A 24,481-nucleotide genomic window follows, 5' to 3' on the forward strand; every position below is an offset into this window, starting at 1 on the left:
TGTGGGATCTGGCAACAAGATGTTAGCAGCAGATCCTTTAAGTCCTTTAAGTTGAAAGGTGGGGCCTCCATGGATCACCCGGCCATCCACGTGATTCATCAGACCAGGCCACCTTCCATTGCTCTGTGGTCCAGTTCTGATGCTCACGTGCCCATTGTTGCTGCTTTCCGTGGCGCACAGGGGTCAGCATAGGCACCCTGACTGGTCTGCGGGTATGCGTCCCCATACACAACAAACTGTGGTGCACTGTGTATTCTGACCCCTTTCTATCACAACCATCCCCATGTGCATCAATGAGCCTTGGCCACCCATAAAGGTTTACCACTGTTCCTTCCTTGGACCACTTTTGATAGATACTGACCACTGCAGACCGGGAACACCCCACAAGAGCTGCAGTTTTGGAGATGCTCTGATCCAGTGGTCTAGCCATCACAATTTGTCCCTTTTGGTCAAACTCACTCAAATCCTTACGCTTGTCCATTTTTCCTGCTTCTAACATCAACTTTGAGGACAAAATGTTGACTTGCTGCCTAATATATCCCACCCACTAACAGGTGCCATGATGAGGAGATACTCAGTCTTATTTACTTCACCTCTCACTGCTCACAGTGTTATACCTGACTGGTGTATGTAATAATATGTTACTTGGTTATGGTTAAAGACCTAAAAAAAGTTTCATGGTGACTCAGATTAGACGTTAGACAGCATTGTCAAACTAAGTGTTGCGGATCTGATAGAATCAGGAGTAATCTAACACCAAATGAAAGTGTGTTGTCAAATATTATATCTTGAAAAACAGTAGCAGGTTTAACAGTAACACCGTTACTAATGCAAATTTATTTTAGAGAGCTACAATTCTGAGATTTGTTTTAACTCACGGAAATTGAAGTGTGTCCATGATATTAGGTTATAAATATGTTCATTTATAAATTAGGTGAATGGGAGAGGTGTGGTGTGGACTTATATTATATCCCACTCAAGCTTGTAGGAAAAAGCTAAACTTATTTTCTAAAACAATTTCTACTATTTGCACTTACTGCATATGAATGTTCTGTATAAAAACAGAGGGCTCAGACCTGAGCCTTGAGGGACACATTGCTTGACAGTTGTAAAGAATTTATGTAAGATATATAATATGAAAAATTTTTTTTTACTGTATAAAGCTTGTAAAATGAAATCATAAACACAGCATAAACCCATCAAACAGGTATAATGCACATGGTGGAAGATTGTAACCGTCACTGTGGGAAATGAGAGCCAGATAAAGCGTTGCCTTCTTAATCTGCAGAAGATGTCTTTGCTTGCAACATCTGTCATGTAGCACTTGTGTTGTTCTTCAAGTTTCTTTCCTTCCAGCTGTATGGAGATCATATCTATAATCACGAAGCAGGTTAAGAGTGCTTGTAGATTATTAGAGAGACAACTGTAGAGCAGTACAGGGGGGTGGGTGAGTGGATCTGAAAGAGCTTAATGGGCTGAAGCAAGGGGTGTTTACCCTTTCGATTGCAAAGATGGATGAAAATAGGCAAACTCTAAGGCCTGAGGTAGCGTCCTGCCGTGAAAGTCAACCCCTCCCGCAATGCGATGTGAGGCAGCGGCACTAACAATAGACGGTCTTCAGGTGTGAGATGGGAAACGGTTTATTTCATCATCAGCTGTATTATTGCTGCCTTTCAATTCAGAATTTATGTCATTTTGGAAATCTGTGCATTCAAAACAATCAAAAAGTTTAGTCCAATATTAAAGATTTAAGAAGGATAATCTGTCTGAATGTTGATTGCTCTGAAGAAAATGCTAGTATATGTGAGAGAATTTATTTATTATTATTTATTACAACTCTTACATCTAAAATTGTTTTATTTTACTCACAACAAAGTTCTCTGACACTTGTTGCTCCACTGGGAATAATGAAAACACACACCACTCGTGTGCATAGATTGTAAACACAACAGTGTGTATATATATATATATATATATATATATATATATATATATATATATATATATATATATATATATATATATGTATATATCTTTCACATTATTCATTTTAGTAGTGTGTTTTTGTTTTGAAGTGTAGTTAATAAAACAAAATATATCATCTTTGTTAAAGATCATAGTTTTTTTTCTTGAATAGCCACCTTCATGTTTTAGAGAAAATATTAAAATAATTTTCTGACATACTAGTATTTGAAAATCAAACCAAAATAAACATCTTTTTTTTATTTTTAATTATAATTTAGTAATTATTACTTTTTTTCTATAGGACTGTATAACATTTTTTTAGACTCTCCTACACAGCCATACTACAGTTTTATTTTCTCTCGCTTGCACAAGACCACTTATTATAAGAAGAAGTTCTCACTTCTCACAGCTTTGGAGTGTGGTGCCAGATGACTGTGCCAGATGACTGTGCCAGATGCTGAGCAAGCATTTGTCTGAATTTTCTTAAGGAAATTACCTTTTAGAAGCTGCAGACAGGTTCTCGTGTTTGCCCCTGCTCTGGTCTGGCTACAACCTGCCCGCTTTATTCAGGTTTTAAACCCTCACATCCTGCAGGTTTAGTGAGCTATATAATGTCTGAGAAGATACTATAGATGCCACACTACACTCTGATGGAACGTCTGTAAATTAGACAGAGTGTACTCTCAGCCATTTTAAAAGAACCCAGGCTGGAGGGAAGTGAATGAAAAAGATTGTTGGATATATAAATGAGTGTGTAATTGGGATCATATGAAGATAGAGCCATTTGTTTCACTTTAGTCTACTTCATCACGAGACAGACAACTGGAAATTAACGCTACATGATACCTAAGATTAATCCTTAATTCATCCTAAATGGATTTTTCTGCTTGGTCCTAGCTTGTTCAGTTACAGCACTCTGAGCAAAGCAAAGGTGCATTCCAGCTCGAAATAACTAGGTTGTAGCGATGAAATTTTCTCACAGGTAAAAAAAAAAATGAAAAAGAATTTTTATGTGCAAAAATCGCAATATGTCTTTTAAGCATTTCACACGTTATGTTTGACATAGTGTTTTAAAGTTTTAGAAGCGTTTCCATTGAATTTAATTTATTTAAATCGCACGTGCACACGAATTCTACTAATTCAACTAAACACACGTGACATGCTTTTATTTTTTCACACATTTAGCGACAGTGGTTTTCAAATCAAACGTGTTTTTTTTTTTTACATTCACTTTCACATTTGTTGCATGTCACATTACACACGACGTGCTTTCGTTTTCACGTGACGTGTTTGCTTTCATGTTTGTGCTCTTTTTTTCACATTGCACGTGGGAAAAAACCCCACATTTTCCAATTTCCAAATTTTTTTTCTCTCTCTCACACCATCCATATAAACACGTGCACGATGAAAGTAAATGATGGGGAATTAAAAAGCACAGCCAAGTCACGTGCTGTTCAGCTGTATATCACGTGCACGCGCAGTTTCTGGGCGTAAGGTGACGTTTAAGTGATTTTGGAATAAAGGTGCGTGCTTTCACAGCGATCATTTTCTCAAGCCACTTTCTAGAGTTGTGTAGAAAAGTGTTCAGCAATTTGTTTTACATAGAATCATTCGGGGCAGGGATTAAGGTGGACTTATTTAAATAATAATGTTATGTCAAGTTTATATAAACACAAACGCAGCGAATATCAAGCCAAAGCCAATAAGCTGAAATGTTCTTCTTTTAACCTGAATTATAAAGTTATATATATATATATATATATATATATATATATATATATATATATATATATATATATATATATATTCTTCAGCAAACTATTTCGTTTAATTAGACAGTACGGCGACACACTGTTTGGCATCCTTTCATCAGTCCTTTTATTCAAAACAAATATTAATGGAGTCCGAATAAAAACCGAAAAGCACCGATGACTAATAATATCAACAAAGCATTGACAACAAAACCTGTTCAAGGATAAAGTCACAACCCCTTTAAACACACGACTGTATTTACATTGTAATAAAAGAATTCTCACATGTAGGCCAACACACACGCTCAGAAAAAAAACAGGGATAATTACCGACGCAACTTATCGATCGTATCGATATATTTATGCGGTATGTGTCGATATCACGATATCGGTAGAAATCACACATCACAAAGTCACATCATATGAGGTCTGGGTAAAGTGTCCTGGGATGATGGATACCACTGGCCGAAACTGTTTATATAGCCGCCGGGGTGTGTGTGCGCGCTTTTGCCCGCCATCGGCGCGTCCCAGAGAGCTGGCAGCACAGGCGAGCAGGGCGACTGCGCATGCGCCCGCGCGCCCGGCAGCTCTCCTTCAGGTCCGGTGGGGCCGTGCTTCATGATCTTCTTATATTTGGAGCGCTTGTTCTGAAACCAGATTTTAACCTGCAAAGACAAAAAGGGGGGTGTTTAGTCTGTATTGTTTTTAAAACAGGAAATTACAACCATTTCTTTTCTTTTTTTTTATTTTTAAATATTAGGATAATTAGGAGAAGATTTAGGATAGGGATTACACAACACATAGGCAGTGACCATAACTAGCCCTGTGTAGCGTGTGGACAAGAAACTGCCTGCTGTATGTTTTAATTAAAATGTAGAGAATTGTAGAGAAAGGTTTAAAGGCTTTCTAATAAACTGTAGGCAAGATCTTTCCCTTGAGAATATAATGTACTCTGATAAAAGTACAAATAAATAAATATAGGATATAATATAGAAATATATTTAACATTTCCATAGTTCTAAAGAGCTCTATAGTTTACAATAACTAGGGTTAGTTATTAGTTATTTATTAGTTAGTTACATTCACCATAGACTCTCATAGATTTCTTGCAGTGCAATAAGTTTACTGTGACTACATTTTCGCAGGGAAAATAAAGAAAATCTTCTGTAAGAAATTATTATTATTATTATTATTATTATTATTATCTGGAATTTGGAATATTCTCCCAAAGAATCTAGTCCTATTTTAATTGGGTTTTTTTGTTTTTGTTTTTTTGTTTTTTATTTTAGCCGACCTCCATATTTTTCCTTCAGCAACACGATATAAATTATGAAATCAATTCCGTCGTTTGACGAAATCTGAAAGGTCTAAGATGTTGTGAAATTGTATTTCTGGAGGCTGATATAAATACGTAACAACTGCATTATAAAATAATTATCTGAGTAAAATTCACCTTGGAGTTTGAATCAAATAGAATAAAAAAACCAACAGATTTTTTCTTTTTAAGTCAGCATCATGTGCAATATTAACTATGGCACTTTCCTGCAATTTGAACCTCACAAAATTTTTTTAAATTCTGGTTCCAGCCCTGTATGTAATTATCATCAGAAAAATTGCGAATTAAATAACAGCAGTTTATTTAAAAAGAAGAAGAAGAAGAAGAAAAAGAAGAAGAAGAAGAAGAAAACAGTCGCCGGGTTCAAAGATGCAATTAAATCATAAATAGTTTGAACGCAGATTTGGACAGTCTTTTTGGAGATGGACTCAAAGACATTTCACCCGCATTAAGCTTTCTTTCTTTCTTTTTTTTCTCCTTTTTTTTAATGAGAACCGCTGCGCACGTGTCTAACAATAACGCTCGGTCTACAATTCTTAACGAAATGATTCCCAGAAACCCGAAGGCATAATAAACACGCAGGCCAGCTCTAACGCATGGCTGTTTTTCCACTGATTCACAGCCAGGGAATAATTTTAGTATGAATTTAATGTGGAGTAGAAAATTGTTCTGCCACCCTTGAGTCAGGGCAACGAGATTTTAATATTCAGCTCAGTGTTTTTATTTAGATGCGTTTTAGACCATTTAGACCTTATGCACTACATTATAAAATCATTTTTAATTTTCCTTCTACAAAATGCTAAATAAGCTCCGTGTGTGTGTGCGTGTGTGTGCGTGCGTGCGTGTGTGTGTGTGGCAAGGGGTGTCTCCCCACAAGAGTTAGCTCTCCAAAAAGTACATTTTTATTAAACCCGATTTTAAGGTTTTGGTTTGTTTTAAATGTAGGCAATGCTTGAATTAGCATAATTAATTAATAAATGTGTGTGTGTGCGCGCGCGCGTGTGTGTGTTAGTCATTTGTTGTCTTTGACCACCTCAATTGGAAATTGACACCTCGGAAAAAAAAACGGGGAGCCACCAGTCACCTCCCACTAAATATTTTCCATCACCTCAGACGGGCAAAAATTCATGCTACGGCTTACAAACTCTTATAGGTTTGGCCACTTCAAGCTTTAATAAACGCGTATAAAAAAGAGACGTGTGTTTTATTCCTAAAGACTGGTTTGCCAAACATCTTTTATAGTGAGGTGATGGATTGCAGACCTAGGCCATATATGAGAAAGGGACGTAAGAGATCAAAAACATGTGCTGCGCGTGGCACTTGTTTATGTGCCTTCAATCATGTTTACAGTAAGATGGGCAAAATAGATATTAGATGCTTTGGTTCATGGATTTCAAATGTTTCACCTGGTCAACCTGCGGTGAGTTAGAACTCAGGTGAGCCGATATATATTCGGTGCATTTGGACAAAAATATCTGAAGTGTTTCCCTTCTTGAGCAGATGGCAGGCAGAGTGATGTGCGGTCTAATCAAGGCAACCAAACAGGTGTGAAGCAGACTACACATTCCCCACGGCAAGAGAGAGATGAAATTGTGTCAGTGTGGGTAATGGAGCGAGGGAGAATAAAAAAAATAAGGAGAATTAGTAAATGAAAATGTTAGTAAGCTAGAAGATGAGTGTGACGTGCACCGACATGAACTTGGTAAAAAAAAATCATTTGATTAGTCAAGAATAATCTCAGCACTCTTATGAGCAGGGGTGCATCAGCAGCTTTCAGTGATTTTGCAAGACATGATATCTGAATTTAAAGTGATTGCAACCAAGCACTGAAAGAAAATGCGTGGTACGGCCAAAAGTATGTGGACACCACATACTCAGAGTGCAATGTCAAGTCAAGTCAATTCGAGAAGCTTTTATTGTCATTTCCACCACATATAGCTGACGCAATACACAGTGAAATGAGACAAGGTTTCTCCAGGACACTGGAGCTACATAAAACAACACAGCAACATATAGCATACAGAACAAATACAACAACACAGAGCTATGTGACTATCACAAGCAATTGAGTTTCATCCCTAAACTCTTGCTACAAAGTTGGAAGCACACAAATGCTTTATATTCACAATTTTACAATCCTTTACTGAAACTAAGAAGACCAAACCTGCCTGAAGTGGACAGAGCACAGACTTCAACCTCACTAAACACCTTTGGGATGAACTGAAGCCCAGACCTCCTCACGCAGCATCATAGCCTGATCTCACTAAGGCTTTTGTGGCCTACAGTGACGCTGTACATTTAGAGTAAAGAGGGGAATTAATCTGGGATGAGATGTTCTACAGGCACATACCAAACATTTGGCCATATAGTGCAGACAGACAGACGGAGTACATCGATGGAATATATTCCAACTCTACATTACAGTCTCTGCCGTGAAAGACTTGTTAAAGCCATTTAGTGCCCCTCGTAAGTCCAAGGATAAGGGGCTCTTAACTCTGAGGCTTAACCAATCAAGAGCAAAGTCCTTTGGATCATTGCTTAAGCACCGAGGAAACAGCAGCTCTCGCTCAAAAGATTTAGTCCGTAATGAAGCATGCAGGAGACAATCTCCAATGAGAGAATGATACTCCACTGTAAGACACGCCTGTGGTGTGGTTTCCACATAAAATCCTGCATCATGCCCACAATCACTTACCTCATCTTATTTCATATTTCTGGGTATGTTTAAAAACTTTAAACCCTAAACCTGATTTTATGTCTCAGAGAGCACTCAGATTGAGCCTAATGCAAGGTAGATGAAAATGAGAGATCTAGCATGTTTATGTTAAACGTCATATAAAACACATCGTTCAGATTTAAGTATTTTTAGAGTGATGCAGAAAACCATTACAGGAGATGAAGTGACAGATTGGTGCCTGACATGTTTGCTCTTAGCTTGCCTTTAACTGCCAGGTCTTGACACGTAAGCAAACGACTGATATTAACAGACGATTGAGAAATCCCAATTCCATAAGAAAGTAAATAAATCAATAAATAAATACAGGCTAGCAGCAATGACGTGGTTCACTTACGAATTCGAATAAATGAACATATCAGTTGTTATGTAATAAACAAGTGCTCATTTTTGTCATAAACAAAACAACAAAACAAATGTACCTAGAATTAAACAAACAACTCATAACAGCTGAGATTGATTGTTATTTAGAAAACAAAAAAATTCCATAGCAGCTCGTTTTGGTCATCTATTATTATTATTATTATTGTTGTTGTTGTTGTTGTTGTTGTATTACTCACAGGATATAAATTTGCTAATACTGCTGATGATTGCATTGCTTTAACACTCCAGAATAAAGCACAGGCCCAAAAATGAAGTAGAGCAATGTGAAAAGGCAGAACTGGAAATGTTGCAAGCTTTGTGACAGTTTAAGGCCCACACATCACACCACACCGCACTGCACCACATCACACCACACCGCTGCACCGCACCACACATCACACCACACATCACACCACACCACTGCACCGCATCACACCGCACCGCACCGCACATCACATCACACCACATCACTGCACCGCATCACACCGCACCGCACATCACACACCACATCACACTATATCACACTACACCACACTGCACCGCACCACACCACACCAGACATCACACCCTGCCTTCCAGTTTTGTTGCACCTGACCTGCATTGACCTCTATTGTTTCCTAGCTTCAGGACAATTTCCAGCACACCGTATTTGCACTTAATTCATACGTACTGGATAATGGTGGTTAGAGCTCATGAAGTCAAAAGCTCAAATAAAAAACAACAGGAATGCAAAATTAAAATAAATAAAATAAAAAAACGCGAAATTCCTCGGCGCTGAGGTCACTTTAGGACAGGACCTTTTATCAAAACTGTATTACTTTTTTATATAAAAGTCTCACAGGAAATGTTATGACCTGAAATGATTATTTTTTCGAGCATCATAATAAAAATGTCGCAGTGTTAGTGACTCAGTATTGAGCCATAATGTAGTATATATCTTTCGCCCTCGTACCTGTGTCTGTGTAAGGCCCAGTTTGGCTGCCAGGTCTGCTCTCTCCGGCAGCGCGAGGTACTGGGTCTGCTGGAAGCGCTGATGCAGCGCGGCGAGCTGCAGACTCGAGTAGATCGTGCGCGGTTTGCGCATCTTCTTCCCTTTACCACTCACACGGATCTCTCCGTTCTCAATCACAGGCTGCTTCTCGTGATCTTCATTTTTTAAAGAAAGAAATGAGAAGAAAAGAAAAAAAAACAAAAACAAAAAAAAACACCAAAGGACATGTGTTAAAATGATATATAGTGCGCAGATGCGTAATAACACATCGTCTTCTGAAATTATAAAATCATTGCGTCATAATATATCGCCTTCTGTAATGATAAAATCTTTAATACGTTCATCGTTGCGCATAAAGCGCGGGCCTATAAAACGTTTATAAAACGCCTACTTTTCAGTGATATCACTGCCCATACGTCTGGCCTTTAAACAAACAGATGCACTATAACATTACATAAACTTAACATAAATCACTAGAAAGCATGGCCTATAGGCGTATCACCAGTTACACGGCCACTTCCTTTGACTAGCACGTTTCTTTATCTTTTACTTAACTGTTTAAAGGTTAAAAGATTAACTGCATTTTGTTTCGACGATTATGACGCTCCATAACACCCACAGTGAGCGAGTTATTCTACTAAACAGTTTTATGTAGGTATTTACAGTGTTATTACTCTAGCCTCACTCATTCCACACACACATGTATTACAGTAATCAATACAGGCTCAAAAGGGGCTGTGAGTATCATTAGGTATAATAAATAAATAAATAAATAAATAAAGAATTTATAAGCAAATCACTTTCATTCATTTAAGTTTCTCTAAGTATACTATGGAAAACGCGCCATAATAATAATAATAATAATAATAATAATAATAATAATAATAATAATAATTATTATTATTATTATTATTACTATTAATAATAATAATACATGTTTGATTAGCAAAATCCACTAATAAGCACGGTGTGCAGGGTTATTTAGCGCATGACAGTGATAATAATCACCTCATAACCTGAAGTGCGCCTAATAAAAATTAATTAAAGACACCACGTGCACTTGGTTAATAAAAGGTTGCGTTATTAATATCAGACCGTTTGAATAGATGAAACAATATTTTTTTATGAACACAAAAATCCAGGAGTTGAAATATATATAAATGAAAAAAAACCCTCGATTCTATTCCTCTCTCTCTCTCTCTCTCTCTCTCTCTCTCTCAAGGCCTTTAAATACACACCGCACCAGATTAGTGCATGGGATAGAACAGGTCTAAGATCAAGATTAATACTAACATATTGAATATGTATTTATATACACTACATTACTCTGGAAATAAAATTTAAAAGGAGGAATGTAAAGGTTTTTTAATAAAAAAAACAACAACTCTGAATGGCTGATTAGACACCACATCAGGAGAACACCGTCATCATTTGAATAATGTCAAACTTTTTCTCACATCAGCAGAACATCTCATTTCTCGACATGAATTAGTTTTTGGATGATTTAATTGGACATTAGAGGCTGATGAGTGTTTTGTTGCTTGTTCAGGGTTCCTAGTGCACTCACCGGTGTCGTCATTCCTCGTGTGGCTCAGTGGATTCCTGTAGCTGCCCTGCTGGTAGGATGGTAGGTAAGTAGGAGCGGGAGCAGGAGCGTTGAGCGGCGCGGGGTAGCCGTAACCGAGCGGCCCGCCGTAGTGGCACGCGCCGGACGGAAAGGGACTCTCGTGCTGCGGGTGTCCGCCCGAGTGCAGCCCGTGCGTGGGGTAAACGTTAGTCGGGAGTCCCGAAAAGTGCTGCTGGCTGGCGGGGATCCCGTGACCGAGCTCTAAAAACGCCGATTTAGACGCATCCGCAGAACCTAAGCCGTCAGGCGCGAAACTCATAGACATCATTGGAAGCAGAGGCCATAAAAGTGACGGACAGTCGTCAAAGTTTGTTGGCCGGTTAGTGCGCGAGCGCGAAACCTTTCAAATCTAATCCATTCCGAGGACTTGGAACTTGACGAACTTGGCAAACAAGGACACGCGTATTTTCCCTCCGAAAAAAAATATGTAGAGAAAAAATATTTCCGGATGTATCGAACCGAAACGAAACGAAGAGGTAAAAATGAGTGTTCTTTCTTAAATCGTGACAAAACCGCCCAACATATGAACACACGCAGTTCCGGAGTGTGTCCGTGTCAGTGCGCTGCGGGAACGCGCGAGCTGATTGGCTTCCAGTGCGCGCTATGTCACGCGACCCGAGGGAGAAGCTAATTAAGTTGATTAAGTGGTGTTATGGAAAGGTGGCACACGCTGATATCGGCGCTCCATCCACCCGATATAAACCGACAACACGTAGAGAATTCAATTTAATCAACAAATCATATTTTAGAAAAAAAAATCAAAGTATTTTGTTTTGATTTGTTTAGATTTGTACAGAAAGAAAAGTACAAATTTATGGGAAAAACCATAAAATATTTAAAATAGAACCTTTAGATATGAATGCACAGATCATAAAAAATTTAGTTCAATTTTTATTTTTTGCTTGGTTGTGATAGGGATCAACATTTAATTTATTTAAGTTATCTAAGTTATTATGAAATGTTCACCCAATAACTTGAAATAAAATGCTGAACCGATATATTTTGAAACCTAACGCGTTAATAATGATATTTAAGTCGTAGCATTTATTAAGTATTTTTAAATATTTATTGAACACCCTGTATAACGCCTGCAACAACAACAAAAAAAATCCCACCTTCACCTTGTGAGATATGTCATAAACAATATTAAATCGCCTGTAGCAAACTTTACACGGTGTCGGGCGTTCGTAAAATCTAACTACATATCATCCACATAAGCACGAATTACCTTTATTGTAAATTCTTCTCTTTGTAATGTCTCTCGTTTTTATTTTTAGAACCTGTTTATTATGGCTGTTAATTTTTATTACGCACCATTACACAGAAAATTAAAAATGTTTACAGAAACACGGACACTATAGCCCTCATTTCAGATACTTACACAGTACTGATTTTTTTTTGTGACCCTAAAACGTATTGAGAGAATGTGGTCTTTCAGAAGAAGAAAAATGGACTTTATCTAGATTTAGAGATCTGCCCGGAGGCCAGACTGAACTTCTAAAAGCAGACTAAAGAGTCCAGTTTAAGCTCGACAGGCCTTGAAAATGAACGTCAAGTACTTCCTTAATCACCCAAGCTTTTCTGCGTCAAAGGGAGGGAAAAAACGAGCTAGAGCCAAGCTTTGTTACTCTAAGGCCATGTGAAATGCTGTGGCTGGGGATTTCTCCAGAACATTCACACTTCTAGTCCGGTATGGATGAAAATGTTAAAGGAATTGGGAATGAGAAATAAAGGCTTTGTATTCCACTCAGCATACCCAACATTGCATTTCTGCCTTTCTTGGAACAATTTCAGACATGTTTACAATAAATCTAGGTCAGCTTTGGAGCAGTGTGTCATTAAGAAGACGTAAATTCACACAAACTTGTTCACTGACATGGAAGCAACCGTAAGCCTTTAGCTCAGAACTGACATGTGTTTAACTGCAGCTCTTTCATGTTGGGTTAGAGCTCTTTATGTCTTATAGCACACATTCAGTATTAGATAGTCAGACAGACAGACAGACAGATAGATAGATAGATAGATAGATAGATAGATAGATTGATAGATTATTAAAGAAACATTATTAAGTTGGTGCAACATGGTATCAGTAATATATAATTTATTGATCTATCTATCTATCTATCTATCTATCTATCTATCTATCTATCTATCTATCTATCTATCTATCTATCTATCTATCTATCACCTGTCTGTCTGTCTGTCTGTCTGTCTGTCTGTCTGTCTATTGCATATGATTATAATTATTATATCCTTTACTGTAAGTAAAATATACTTAGCATTTTATTTTATTGCAGAAATCTGCTATTTAAAAAAAAAAATCAACATAAAAATCGCACGTTAGTCTGAATAACCAATATGTAAAAATTAAAATATTATTTTAAAATAATAATAATAATAATAATAATAATAATAGTAATAATAATAATAATAATAATAATAATAATAATAATAATAATAATAAATTTGCTTTATTAATAAAATGACAGACTAGTTTTATTGAACAGTGTCTTTAAACTTTCCTTCTGAAATGTTTCACCAGAAGGCTCTCCTCCTAACTGTAGAGCTGTCATTGAGTGCTGCTTTCTCAGTGTAAGCAGTGGTATGCGGTCTTATCAATTATATAACAAAACTTCATGTTCAGGATGAAGCACCAAATCTCTAGAATAGAAATCCTCCACATGATCTCTTTAGCTCTGTCCATATAAGATGTTTCTGCAGCACATTAACACAGGATGCAGAACATTTCCCTGTCAATAAAGACACTCAGACAATACCAGACAAGTCATCATTCATGACAGAAACAAATTATTCCATAAATCAAAACAAAACAGATTACAACTGAGAGTTATTATTTGACTCTTCTGCTTCTTTTCAAGATAAAAAATTAAAAGGGAATCAAATTTCCAGATAATAATAATAATAACAACAACAACAAGAATTTCCATGCAATGAATGCAAGGGAAGATGTTTCTATTTCAGTTTGTAAATCATGTGCTATATTATCAACAGTTTTATGGTGCCAAAAAACAAAACATCAAAGCAAAGTCGGATATGCAAATTTGAAAAGATTCTCAGGTATTTTTCCAGGGTAGATCCCTGTACATAGCAATCATAACATAGTGGGGTGCAGTCCGAGGTGTGGGGCAGAAGGGACAGGGTGAAAAAAGGAAAGGTAGATGCTGTAATTACTTTTGTGTTATGGAAAGAACAAAGCGGCACCCTGAGGTCATAAGGCTGGGATGTGTCCTCACCGTGCCTTAATACATGCAAGGGAGACTGTTAATAACAATACCGCTGATCAGCGCCTAGACTTGCTGGCGTCTGCTCCTGAACGTATGTGTGTACAAAAGTGGGTGAGTGAGGGTGTGTGTAAACTGAGAAAAGACCAAGAAAGTGTGAGCTCTGCTTTATGAGCTCATTTCAGCAGCATGTCATGGGTCATTCCTTCCCAGCACACTATCACTCCCTCACTCCATCGTGCATGGGTTTGGTTGAAACCTCCCAGTGCGAAGGCAGAACAGGTTACTGGTGCACTTTGTTTCTGTTTGGCACATTCTCACCTCTCAAAGTTTCTTCCTCCTCCATCTAATGGGGTTTTTCTTTACCACCGTCACCTCAGGCTTGCTCACTAGGGATAAATACAACTAAATTGAAATATAAGTCTAATACGAATCTTGAACTTCCATATTTCTCATGTTCTCTAAAGCTGCCTTGAGACAATGTCCATTGTTAAATGAATAATAAACAAATAAAACGGAATTCCTTACATTTACAAAGTTGCTGCTTTCTTTTGCCGTCTTTACATTTACTATTACAAGAAAACCACAGTGTTTACAACAGGATTTGCAATCTTTCACTCATGTTTTGGCATGCGGACAGAAAGTAGGCTGGAAGATGAAGGTAGGTGCTCTCAGTATGACGAGCTTGACTAATATGGCCTCGAGTGCTAGAGCTAGCTGCAGTCTTCTATCTAGGGTACTAGAGATCTAGGGCGCCTGAACGTGAATGCATTGTTATGGGTTCATCCACAGCATTAGAGAGTTCGATAGATAGATAGATAGATCGATAGATAGATAGATAGCTAGATAGATAGAGTATTCAGGTTACACTTAATGAAGAAACTATGCTAATTACAGAGCGGCAAGCAGCTCAAATATTCTTAGCATTAACAAGGCTTTAAAAAGCAGTTACGTCTTTTGTTCTGTAGTCATAAACAGTACTACCTGTAAGATGCAAATTTACTTAGGTGCAGTTTTCACCTGCCCTTTTTCTGCCAATAATCCGAGCGCCTTAAATACGTCACCCAACGCGGAACAAGCTCCGGAGTTTTACAACTTCAAAACAAAAGCAAAAGGTGTCTGGAAAACTTGTATTGTATTATATAATTGAAATAATGACTGCAATTAGTGTTATATTTAATGCTGAGTAGAGGATTCTGATAGGGAGAAATGAACGTTTATGATGTATAGGGTGTAGAGGTATCTGAAATAGGTTTGTAATGTAAAGACAAAAGCTCATGAAAGCACAGAAAACAAACAAAAATAGTGTTTTTTTTGGCAGTTGAAACTGTGAATTCTAGAATGTAATGCTGTACAAGAGGATAGAAGAATAATTCCATACTGATATCTTCATGGAAAAGTTATAGAATATAGAATATTTTTTAAAAAAAAGCAATAAATTAGGATTAGTATAAAGCCATTACAAACAACAAGCATTTCATTTTGTCGAATTTTATATGAATGATGTCATAAAATAAAAAAAGGGCTAGCCACACCCATTACAGTTTGAAAATTATCACTTGGTGTAAATCTTTGTGTCAATGCGATCCTAAGACTGCGTAGGCTCCAGAGAAACTTTCTCTTGCTGGCCTGTGGGAATGGCCAGCATGTGTGCGTCTGGCGATCTTGGCTCGAGCTTTTGTTTCATCACCGAGGGTAATTGTTGCCAGACTGAAATGTGAAAGAAATGCTTTGGGAAGGTCTGTGCAAGAACCACTCGCTGTTTTCACTCATAGGCCAAATGACTGTGTGTTAAATAACATACGATGTGATTCTCCGTACAGCTCATACTGACCAGTAGAATACTCCAGAGTTTTTACAGAGAGTGTAACAGGTGCAAAGGCTTTCTGTATTTGGCCAGTAAGACCCGGAGACTCGGACACTCAGTTGCCAGGGATACTCAGTTACTTTTAACAGCAAAATAATATCCCAAGCTCCCTGTATATGTATTTATTTCACATATAATATAAATATATTTTTAAAAAACCTAGTTTCATATTCAAACTGGTTAAATGTTCACAATAAGAGATTTAATGGTAGATACCTGTCTGTAAGTTTGAGTTATTATAACTCAGTCGCTGGGTTTAAGGTGTTGGATCAAGTAGTTGAGACTTCATGACTTAACACTGGGTTGATTAATGGGCATACTGGGCCGGGAAGCAGAACTTAAAGAAAAAAAGGAAAAACACATTTTTGCCTGTTAAAAACAGTGTAAAGGAAATCAGCTGCAAGCATTGTAAATTAATTTAGTTAACCCTTATCCAAAATAATATTCTTATAATAAATAATAATATTCTATTATATAGACATTTTAGATCCATACCCAGTGTTAGTCTACTAAAAAAAATAAACTGAATTTGGATTATCAAAGAAATATTTTTGTGTAAAGATTAGATTCAGTGTTATATAACTATATTATATTTATAGTTAAAAATGACCCCAGATTTTGCTGTAACAGCACTGGAGTGTAAAGTGTTGGCCCTCTACATGTGTAGTGCATGAGTTGTGTTAAAAAAATCACCGCAGCATGCTTGTACAACACTCTCCGGATTAAAACAACCTTTCGGATCATATCGGATCAGCACTGGGGTCCATGCTAATGTTAAGATCTGATAGTTTTTATTGGTCAGATTGTGCTATCTAATTGCAGAAAACATTCCAGTTGTTCCTGAAGTATTAAGGATTGAATTCAGGAATCAGGTGAACTGTTAAAAAGAGCAATAACTATAAAAACTAATTGATTAATAATTATAATAATGTGGGTTGGGATTTCCCTAGTGTATCTAAAAAAACACACATAAGGGACCACCAGGCTGTCCAGATAGTGTTCCATTGATTTAGCTTACACTAGTCTACACTATCCATGTTAATGTGGAGCAAATAAATATTACATTTATATAACCAGTTTATACAAAAAAGCTAAATATTAAAGCGTGTTTTGGGCCAGGACAAATCTTTTGAACGTTTTGATAGTGGAGTATAAAATGTTCTGGATCTATATCATGCTTTGACATGAAGATATTTGATCATTTTAAGGTGTACAAATTTATTTATTTAATGCAAATATTTATAAAAGTTATTACTAAATCCAAATAATAGCTGGTTTCATTAACTTAAGGAACTTGACTGGCCTGCCAGAGTCCTGACCTCAACCCCATAGAACACCTTTGGGATGAATTAGAGTGGAGACTGTGAGCCAGACCTTCTCATCCAACATCAGTGCCTGACCTCACAAATGCTCTTCTAGAGGAACGGTCAAAAATTCCCATAAACACACTCCTAAACCTTGTGGAAAGCCTTCCCAGAAGAGTTGAAGCTGTTATAGCTGTAAAGGGCAGGACAACTCCATATTACATGCATGTAAAGGCAGACGTCCCAAAGACGGCCAATATAGAGCATATATATATATATATATATATATATATATATCGGACGTATATACATTCAGATCCTGTCAAGCTATTCCAAGTTTCAGTGAAGCATACTAAACAATATTGGTTGTCATCTGGAGTATAAAATGACCAAAATATGCTTCATGTGTTTACGCCGCTTGTTTTGTCATCCACGGCTAATGTGCAAGACACTTAAGAGCGAGACAACACTGGTCCATAAAGTATGGGATTTTCCACTGTAAATCTGTGCTTGGCACCACAACACTAAAAAAAAATCTGGTTTAGATCGGGGTCTGGGAACCGTCGATGTAGCTGGTGGCTGAGGTGCCATAGTTCATCTGAGGTCACTGGAGCAATCCTGGTCTACATTTTCATGGTTTTATTGTGAGCTGACTGTAATACATGTCCACATTTAACATACACTTAACATGTCTGGAGATGAATTTCTGCATTGCATTGCTTCACCTGGAAGAGACTTCAGGTTATTAATCTCAGGTACTGAATATGTTTAAAAATATTTTAATAGCTTTAATTAAACCACATGACCAAAATACCTGAGTGTTTAATTGATCACATATAATTACAACCAAAAATGGAAATAGATGCAAGTATTTTAGTTTTTAGAGCTGTTTGCATTGCTACATATTAATAAAATTTAAAAAAAAGATAAGATAAGATTACACAAGAGAAATAAATATAAATGAAATATTCTATATTTACAAAATGTATATGTAATATGTTATATGTACTGCTATTACACCAGGGGACATGGTGGCTTAGAGGTTAACTGGTATTGATGGTTTGATTCCTGCCTCTGCCCTGCATGGTGGAAGGTTCCATGTTCTTCCTGCACTTTTGGGGTTTTTCGCTTGGTACTACGGTTTCTGTCTGTGGGTATCTCTGTCTGTGGGTTTCTCTCCAGAGTGACCCCTGCTTTTGTGCACCAAGTCCTGAGATAGACTCCAGGTTCCATTCAACCCTGTATAGGATATGTGGCTCAGAAAATGGATGGAGGAGTGGTTTTTAATGTAATGAGGACATACACTTATAATATAATGAGTCAAAACATTTAAACCATTAATGCACTAAGATCCAGGTGCGAAATTCTACATTGTTGCTATACATTAGTATTATTTTTGGAGTATTTATACAAAGACCTTCAAAGTACTTGTTAGAAATCTGCTAAGAAAAGTTCTCTCCTCTAACCGATGAGTATATTCGGTTTATAGCATCTAATCAAGCATCATCAGAGAAGAAAAGTCTTAGTCTGCTTCTACCTTGTCATGCTACACAGTGTAATTAGCATTAAATGAGGCTTCTCCTCCTCAGTAATCATAAAGTTCATCTAATCTGATATTTGCTAATTTGTTGATTTTGTTTTCTTTGCTAAAGTCAGATTAGACTAGCATAAGGTAGAATGCTAGGCAGCTAATCAAAATGGTGTATAATGCAAACCAACAGAGGTTTTCAATTTGGACTTAACATACAATACAAACAACAATAAATAAAAAATTGAAATTAAAATAGCGGAGTAATAAGAAAAACAAACCAGTCAACAATTCAACAAAAACACTACAGATAAAACAATCAACACACAGACATCAGAGAGTAAGTACACAAACATTAAACGCTTACTGAGAGGCAATGGACGAATGCATGTCCAGCAAAGATAGAATAAAATAAAAATACAGTTTATTGTTGTATATATTATATCTACTAGCAAAGCATCATCTGACACATGTATAGCTCCTCTTAAAAATAAAAATAAAAAATAAACTTTTTTTAAACATGTAAATTGATGTATATGATCATTGTGGATATAAACTGTTGAAGAAGGGACATGATCAACATTTACATTATTTCCTGTCCAGTGTCACCCAGATGAGGATGAGGTTCCCTTCTGAGCCTGGTTCCTCTCAAGGTTTCTTCCTCAGATCATCTGAGGGAGTTTTTCCTCACCACCGTCACCTCAGGCTTCTCATTAGAGATAAATCTTATTAGTAGCTTAATTAGTAGCTCTTAAATCTCCGAGTAGCTTAATTTTAAACATTTATCATTTATATTCAATGTTTTTATAATTCTGTAAAGCTGCTTTGAGACAATGTACATTGTTAAAAGCGCTATACAAATAAATAAATTGAACTGAAAAAAATTCAGGCAAAACGAGAGTAGTTGCTTTGCTTTAAAAAAAATCAGCTTTTGATGAGTTATTTTTCATATATAAACATGACAATTAGTTAATTTCTTCAGTTAAAAAACACTTATTTTACATTTTTTTAATCCATTTAAAAATTAGCAATTTTTACTTTTACTTGAATACATTTTAGGTAGAAACTTCCACTTTTAACACATTATCGATATTTTATTTTTTATTTTATATTAGAAGTAGAAATCCTCAGTACTTTTTCCACCTCTGACTTAAACAGGTTTAATTAAGATTTAGATTGTATTCATTTCTAATACCAGGTTAGAGAAGCATCAATTCCGGTTGGCAGGAAATCTAATTCTTAATGGTAAGTATTGATTATTTATATGTTTTTTTTTTTGTTTTTTTCTGATTAACTCATTAACAAATTATGTAGAGTTAGTCTTGACCAATGAAGAGATAGAGCTTGGTATAATAACTTATAGGAGATTGAATAAAATGTAGTTTTCTCGTAAAAATCATAATCAAGTTAAAAGTTTTAATATTTTATTTCATTAAAAAAAATATGTATTTATTTATTAGTTTGTTAGTTTTGTTTGTTTGATTATTTTTATTTATTTATTTATTTTGGGGACAAATTTAAGATTTTCTCATTATTTAAACTTTAACTTAAGTTCATTTTCTCAATACTTTTCCTTCTCCTGTTCAAAGTGTATTAAAGGAATGGTTTTGAGGAGCAGAGAATATGTTATGACATTCAGTTCAGAATGCTGGAAGAAAAAAGCTGAATATCACCACTTAAGAGAGCTTTGTTTATACAGAACCTGACAACTGGGCTGACTGGAGAATAATGGTGTCTGGTTCTAAAGACAGCCGACGGGGGAGACAGAGACGGCCTGTAGCAGAATGCTTCTCCTTGGGGAGAGGGACACAGCACATGCACGCCCACACAGCCTGAGGTTGCCAGGTATACACTGTGAATTTCTAAAGACCGGTTTGCCAGGTCCAGGGATTATCCATCTGGAGTTACCTAACCCCCACAGTAACGTGACCACCCACCTGCCCCCCCAATCCATCATATTGTAGTGTGTAGGCCGAAAGCATCAGGGGAGCTTGTTTTTAAGTGTTTAATCTTAGTCCATCTGTACAGTCAGCCTCAAAAGACCAGACAACTGGAACAGCATGGACAAAACAGACGAAAAAAAAATCTTACTCTGGGTCATTTTGAGACTTCCATATGAAGTGCTTGACTGGTTGCAGCCGTGTAATTAATCGATCCACTTCTCTTCATCTCCCATTATCCTCATAAATATTATATGAGACACAACCTGCCCCAAGGTCAAATCCATTAATCCATCCGAAATTTCACTGGGAACAAATCAGCCAGATCAGGTTCAGCTGCTGAGTTGAAGCCCTGGCTCTGTCAAGTGCTTCGTTCCATTGTGATATACAGTGGCCTGTGCAGCACATGGGTCATGTCTGTGCATTAAGAGTTGACACATAGAACAAGACCTGAAGGATCTTAGCAAGGATTAGAGTTCAGTAGCCAAAAAGTCTAAGAAGATTAATTCCCATGTAAATGAAATTGACTTATTAATATCAGTGCCTTCAAGATTTCAAGAAATTCTCACACCTAGTGATGACATCCTCCATGTTAAAGAGTCTCACACACACACACACACACACACCAATCTATCATGATCGTTGGTGCCTTAAAAAAACAGAAAGGGATGGCGAGAGGTGGTGCTTCTTCCCTCGGCTGCATGAGCTTTTTAGTGTCACTTCGTCTGCCGTTTAAAAGACTGTCAATGCCTTCAAAAGCTCACACATTTTTTGCTGAACTTCCTAAGAGGTTCTAGACATCCCCTAAGACAGGAAAGGACACATGAATTCTCTTGAAATGCAAAATAAATTCAAATAAAACTACAGTCTGGATGATGCATCAATGCCAATATGGAAAACATTCAGGAAAGGAGTGGTACTGCTGTGACCAATTCATCCTAGATGACATGTTGACAACATGCTGCCAATACACCGATAACAGAAACAAAGAGGTCACGAGCATCGGTCAAGAAGGCGCCCTCTAATGGTGACAGATCACAGTCATCCTGAGCCGCTTGAAGACTGATGGAGAGGGACAAGCGACCTTTAGGAAAGATCAAAGTCACACAGGTTACGCGTGTTTGGCTGTTTAAGTCTTTCATCTTAAAGCATGTCTGAGAGTTCTGACCCCAACCTGTTGATCCAGGTGACCCCCGTGTAAAGGCCTAAAGGAACACCTGCCCAGGTTTAACAAGAGGTAAGCGGAAAAAATGAATCGTAGAGCATGCTACACAGATTGTTATGTGCAACAGTACCTGTAGCTGAACATGGACTTGCTTGCTGCACGTTTGTATGGCTTGTTCCAGAAAAAAACGTATGGCTGGAAATCTCTATTAATTGCTAAAATTAAAAATGTAAAAATAAGATTTGGAACTACAAGCAATAACAAAAACTAATAAGAAAAAATTGTTAGATTTTTTCAAATTGACCTTGGAATTGTTTGACAAGACATTAAGCTATGAATGATTTTTAAAAAAATACTTTTAACCAATATTTTGGTGTAAAACTCTTGCATATATTCAATCAGGTCAATAATAATATAGTTATAGAATTATTAATATTTTTTGCAAATCAAATAAATCAACAGCTGAATAAATCAACTGTGAAAAAAAAACATGACAAAACAAAATAATAATAATTATAATAAAAAAAATCTAAACAGAAAATTAGCTAGTTTAGTTTAAGTGAACTGAAATACCGGATTTGAAACACTGGTGCTTTTAAGGTGTGAGGTTTTTGCCCTGGACGTGGGCAATAGTAGGGCAAAGATAGAGGGCTATTTGCATTCCTGCAGTGAGAGTGAGGCCAATTAAGCCATTTCCCGTACAATCTATCTCCCTGCAGTACCTAGATCAATTGGGCTGCAGCTGCAGAGGCCATGCGAGTCAGGCAGATGGAGAAGATTGGGGTTAAACCTTGCCTGACCCTCGGAGAAAGACTGCAAAGATTGTCTCCATGTCTCCTGTGGCTGATCAAGGAACGAGAGAATGCAAGGTCGGATGTGTGTCCTTGGGTCAAGGGTAAAGCACGAGTGTTTTTATAATAAAAACTACATACGCTTGTCAGGAAATGTCCCCATGCTAGTTCAGGTGCTTGTCAATTTTCAGGTGTCTGGATGTTTGTAAGTTGCATTGCTTTTGCTTTTTTCCCCCAGCAGCACTACATTGCAGACATTTAACTACGCATCGAGCAAAACCATCTGGTGTAGCTTTAGCCCAAAGGCACTCTGGCCTTCCACTTCAAACCCAATTAGCCAAATCACATTTCAAAAGTGCTCAAATATACCTGCCAGTGGATAAACTCTTCAGGTGTCAAAGAGCTGCGTTAAACCTGAGGCTGGCCAAGTACAGAATAGGATGGGATTAGAGCTAACAAAGGACTGAAGATATCCCCTAACACCTGTGCAGGTACGGTGGCTACAGGAGTGCCTGCTAATGGGAAAAGCCTTTGGTCCAATTTGCAGGTGCTCAGAACATAATCTCCTGGCTTGCAGCACAGTGTGGGTATCTATTTTCCACTCTACCTGCTTTCTAGATTCACACCTTGCCTGACAGGCCAAGGGCTTCCTTCCACCCTTGCAACATAAGCCAAGTAATCAATCATTTACATCAGTAATTAGGTCCGGGTGTCAAAACAGGAATCGAAGCCAAGCTAGGACATTTGGTGTGTGTGTATGGAGGTTGACATCAAGCTCAGAAAGTATGCGGGGATGGTGAAAGATCTTAGCTTTGCACTCTTGTGGGTGTTAGGATGTTATACTGTGGTCCAGTTCCCCGAGGTTCAGACATTCTACACCACAATTATGCAAGGAATACTACTTGGTATATTTCCACCCTAAGGTTACAGACAATCTGAATGTAGGCACCGGGAGAGTTGAGTACATGTACATGATTCTCTTAAATTTACACACATATCAGTTAACAATAAAACTGTAAAGATAAAAAAAAGCCTTTGTCTCTCATCCTTCTTGTCTACGCACTCAGCAACTGTTCTGTTCTTTGTTGCTGGGGTACTACTATTAAGGGTACATCTTTTGTGTACCAGGAAACATGAATGTAGCATCCATAGGAACAGAAAGGGTAAAGAGAGTCCACACGACTTAAATATTTTTAAAATTCCATTCAAAAACCAATCACCCGTTTTTGAGTGCCGACTTTTTGGGAACTCCAGAAAACAGGAACTGTAACATGGACCATTGGTGCAGGAATTACGCTGCCCTATGCATGCTTTATGAACAGTTTTTGGTTGGGAAAGAGCTCAGGACAGGACAGTTAAATGATAGGGTTGCCAGAAATGTGTGTTTTATGCTTTTTTATAGCGAATAATCAGAATTAAATCTAATAAAATCACGTCCACCAACAAAAGTGCAGACAATTTGTCTATGATGTAGAAAACCATTTCTAATGTAAGATGAATAATGTCTGGAAATCTGTAATAGTTCTGGAAATTTCCTCGCAACCTCGGTTAGTGGTGACGGAAACACGTCGGCGGTATCAAACAGAGCAAAGACGTGTCTACAAGCTCTTAAAACGAGATGCTCGACTGCGTGTCAACTTGACTGCCTGCCTTTTAACGCTAGAGCAAAGTCAAGTGTGAAACCCTCTTGAATTCATTTTATTTGAGGCTATGTTGTTATTAGTGTCATCCTTCCCCACCGTAATCTATAATCACAAATATTCGGTTCCAGACAACTTGTGCATGGAAAGTATTCGAGTTATATTGTGCATGCTAAGAATGCAAATAATTAATCGTAGGTAAAATAGCAACGTCTGTGTATAAGTAGGACAACTACT

At 37.2% G+C, this 24,481-nt stretch overlaps 1 protein-coding gene and 1 long non-coding RNA gene across 4 annotated transcripts in view; both read right to left on the reverse strand.

Moving 5' to 3' along the window:
- Positions 1-3,810: 3,810 nt before the first annotated feature.
- dlx4b (distal-less homeobox 4b) lies at positions 3,811-11,413 on the reverse strand. Its single transcript, XM_058407165.1, has 3 exons — positions 10,708-11,413; positions 9,102-9,295; positions 3,811-4,381 (listed from the first exon to the last, which is right to left on the reverse strand). Exons 1-3 carry the CDS (start codon positions 11,033-11,035, stop codon positions 4,130-4,132), a joined length of 774 nt encoding a protein of 257 aa, XP_058263148.1. The 5' UTR covers positions 11,036-11,413; the 3' UTR covers positions 3,811-4,129.
- Positions 11,414-13,235: 1,822 nt separating this feature from the next.
- LOC131364094 (uncharacterized) overlaps positions 13,236-24,481 on the reverse strand; it is a 52,515-nt gene continuing 41,269 nt past the window's right edge. For all 3 annotated transcript variants that reach the window (XR_009206422.1, XR_009206421.1, XR_009206420.1), the window contains one exon: positions 13,236-16,213. This is a non-coding gene — a long non-coding RNA (uncharacterized LOC131364094). The remainder of the gene's footprint in view (positions 16,214-24,481) is intronic.

Source organism: Hemibagrus wyckioides, linkage group LG13, assembly GCF_019097595.1.
Source record: "Hemibagrus wyckioides isolate EC202008001 linkage group LG13, SWU_Hwy_1.0, whole genome shotgun sequence".
In the NCBI taxonomy this organism is placed as follows: Eukaryota; Metazoa; Chordata; class Actinopteri; order Siluriformes; family Bagridae; genus Hemibagrus; species Hemibagrus wyckioides.

Excerpts from the sequence above, each read along its gene's own strand:
- dlx4b (XM_058407165.1), bottom strand. The coding sequence starts at position 11,035 with ATGATGTCTATGAGTTTCGCGCCTGACGGCTTAGGTTCTGCGGATGCG. Across the intron at positions 9,296-10,707 it reads CACGAGGAATGACGACACCG|ATCACGAGAAGCAGCCTGTG; the intron begins GTGAGTGCACTA and ends TAAAAAATGAAG. Across the intron at positions 4,382-9,101 it reads TGGGCCTTACACAGACACAG|GTTAAAATCTGGTTTCAGAA; the intron begins GTACGAGGGCGA and ends TTGTCTTTGCAG.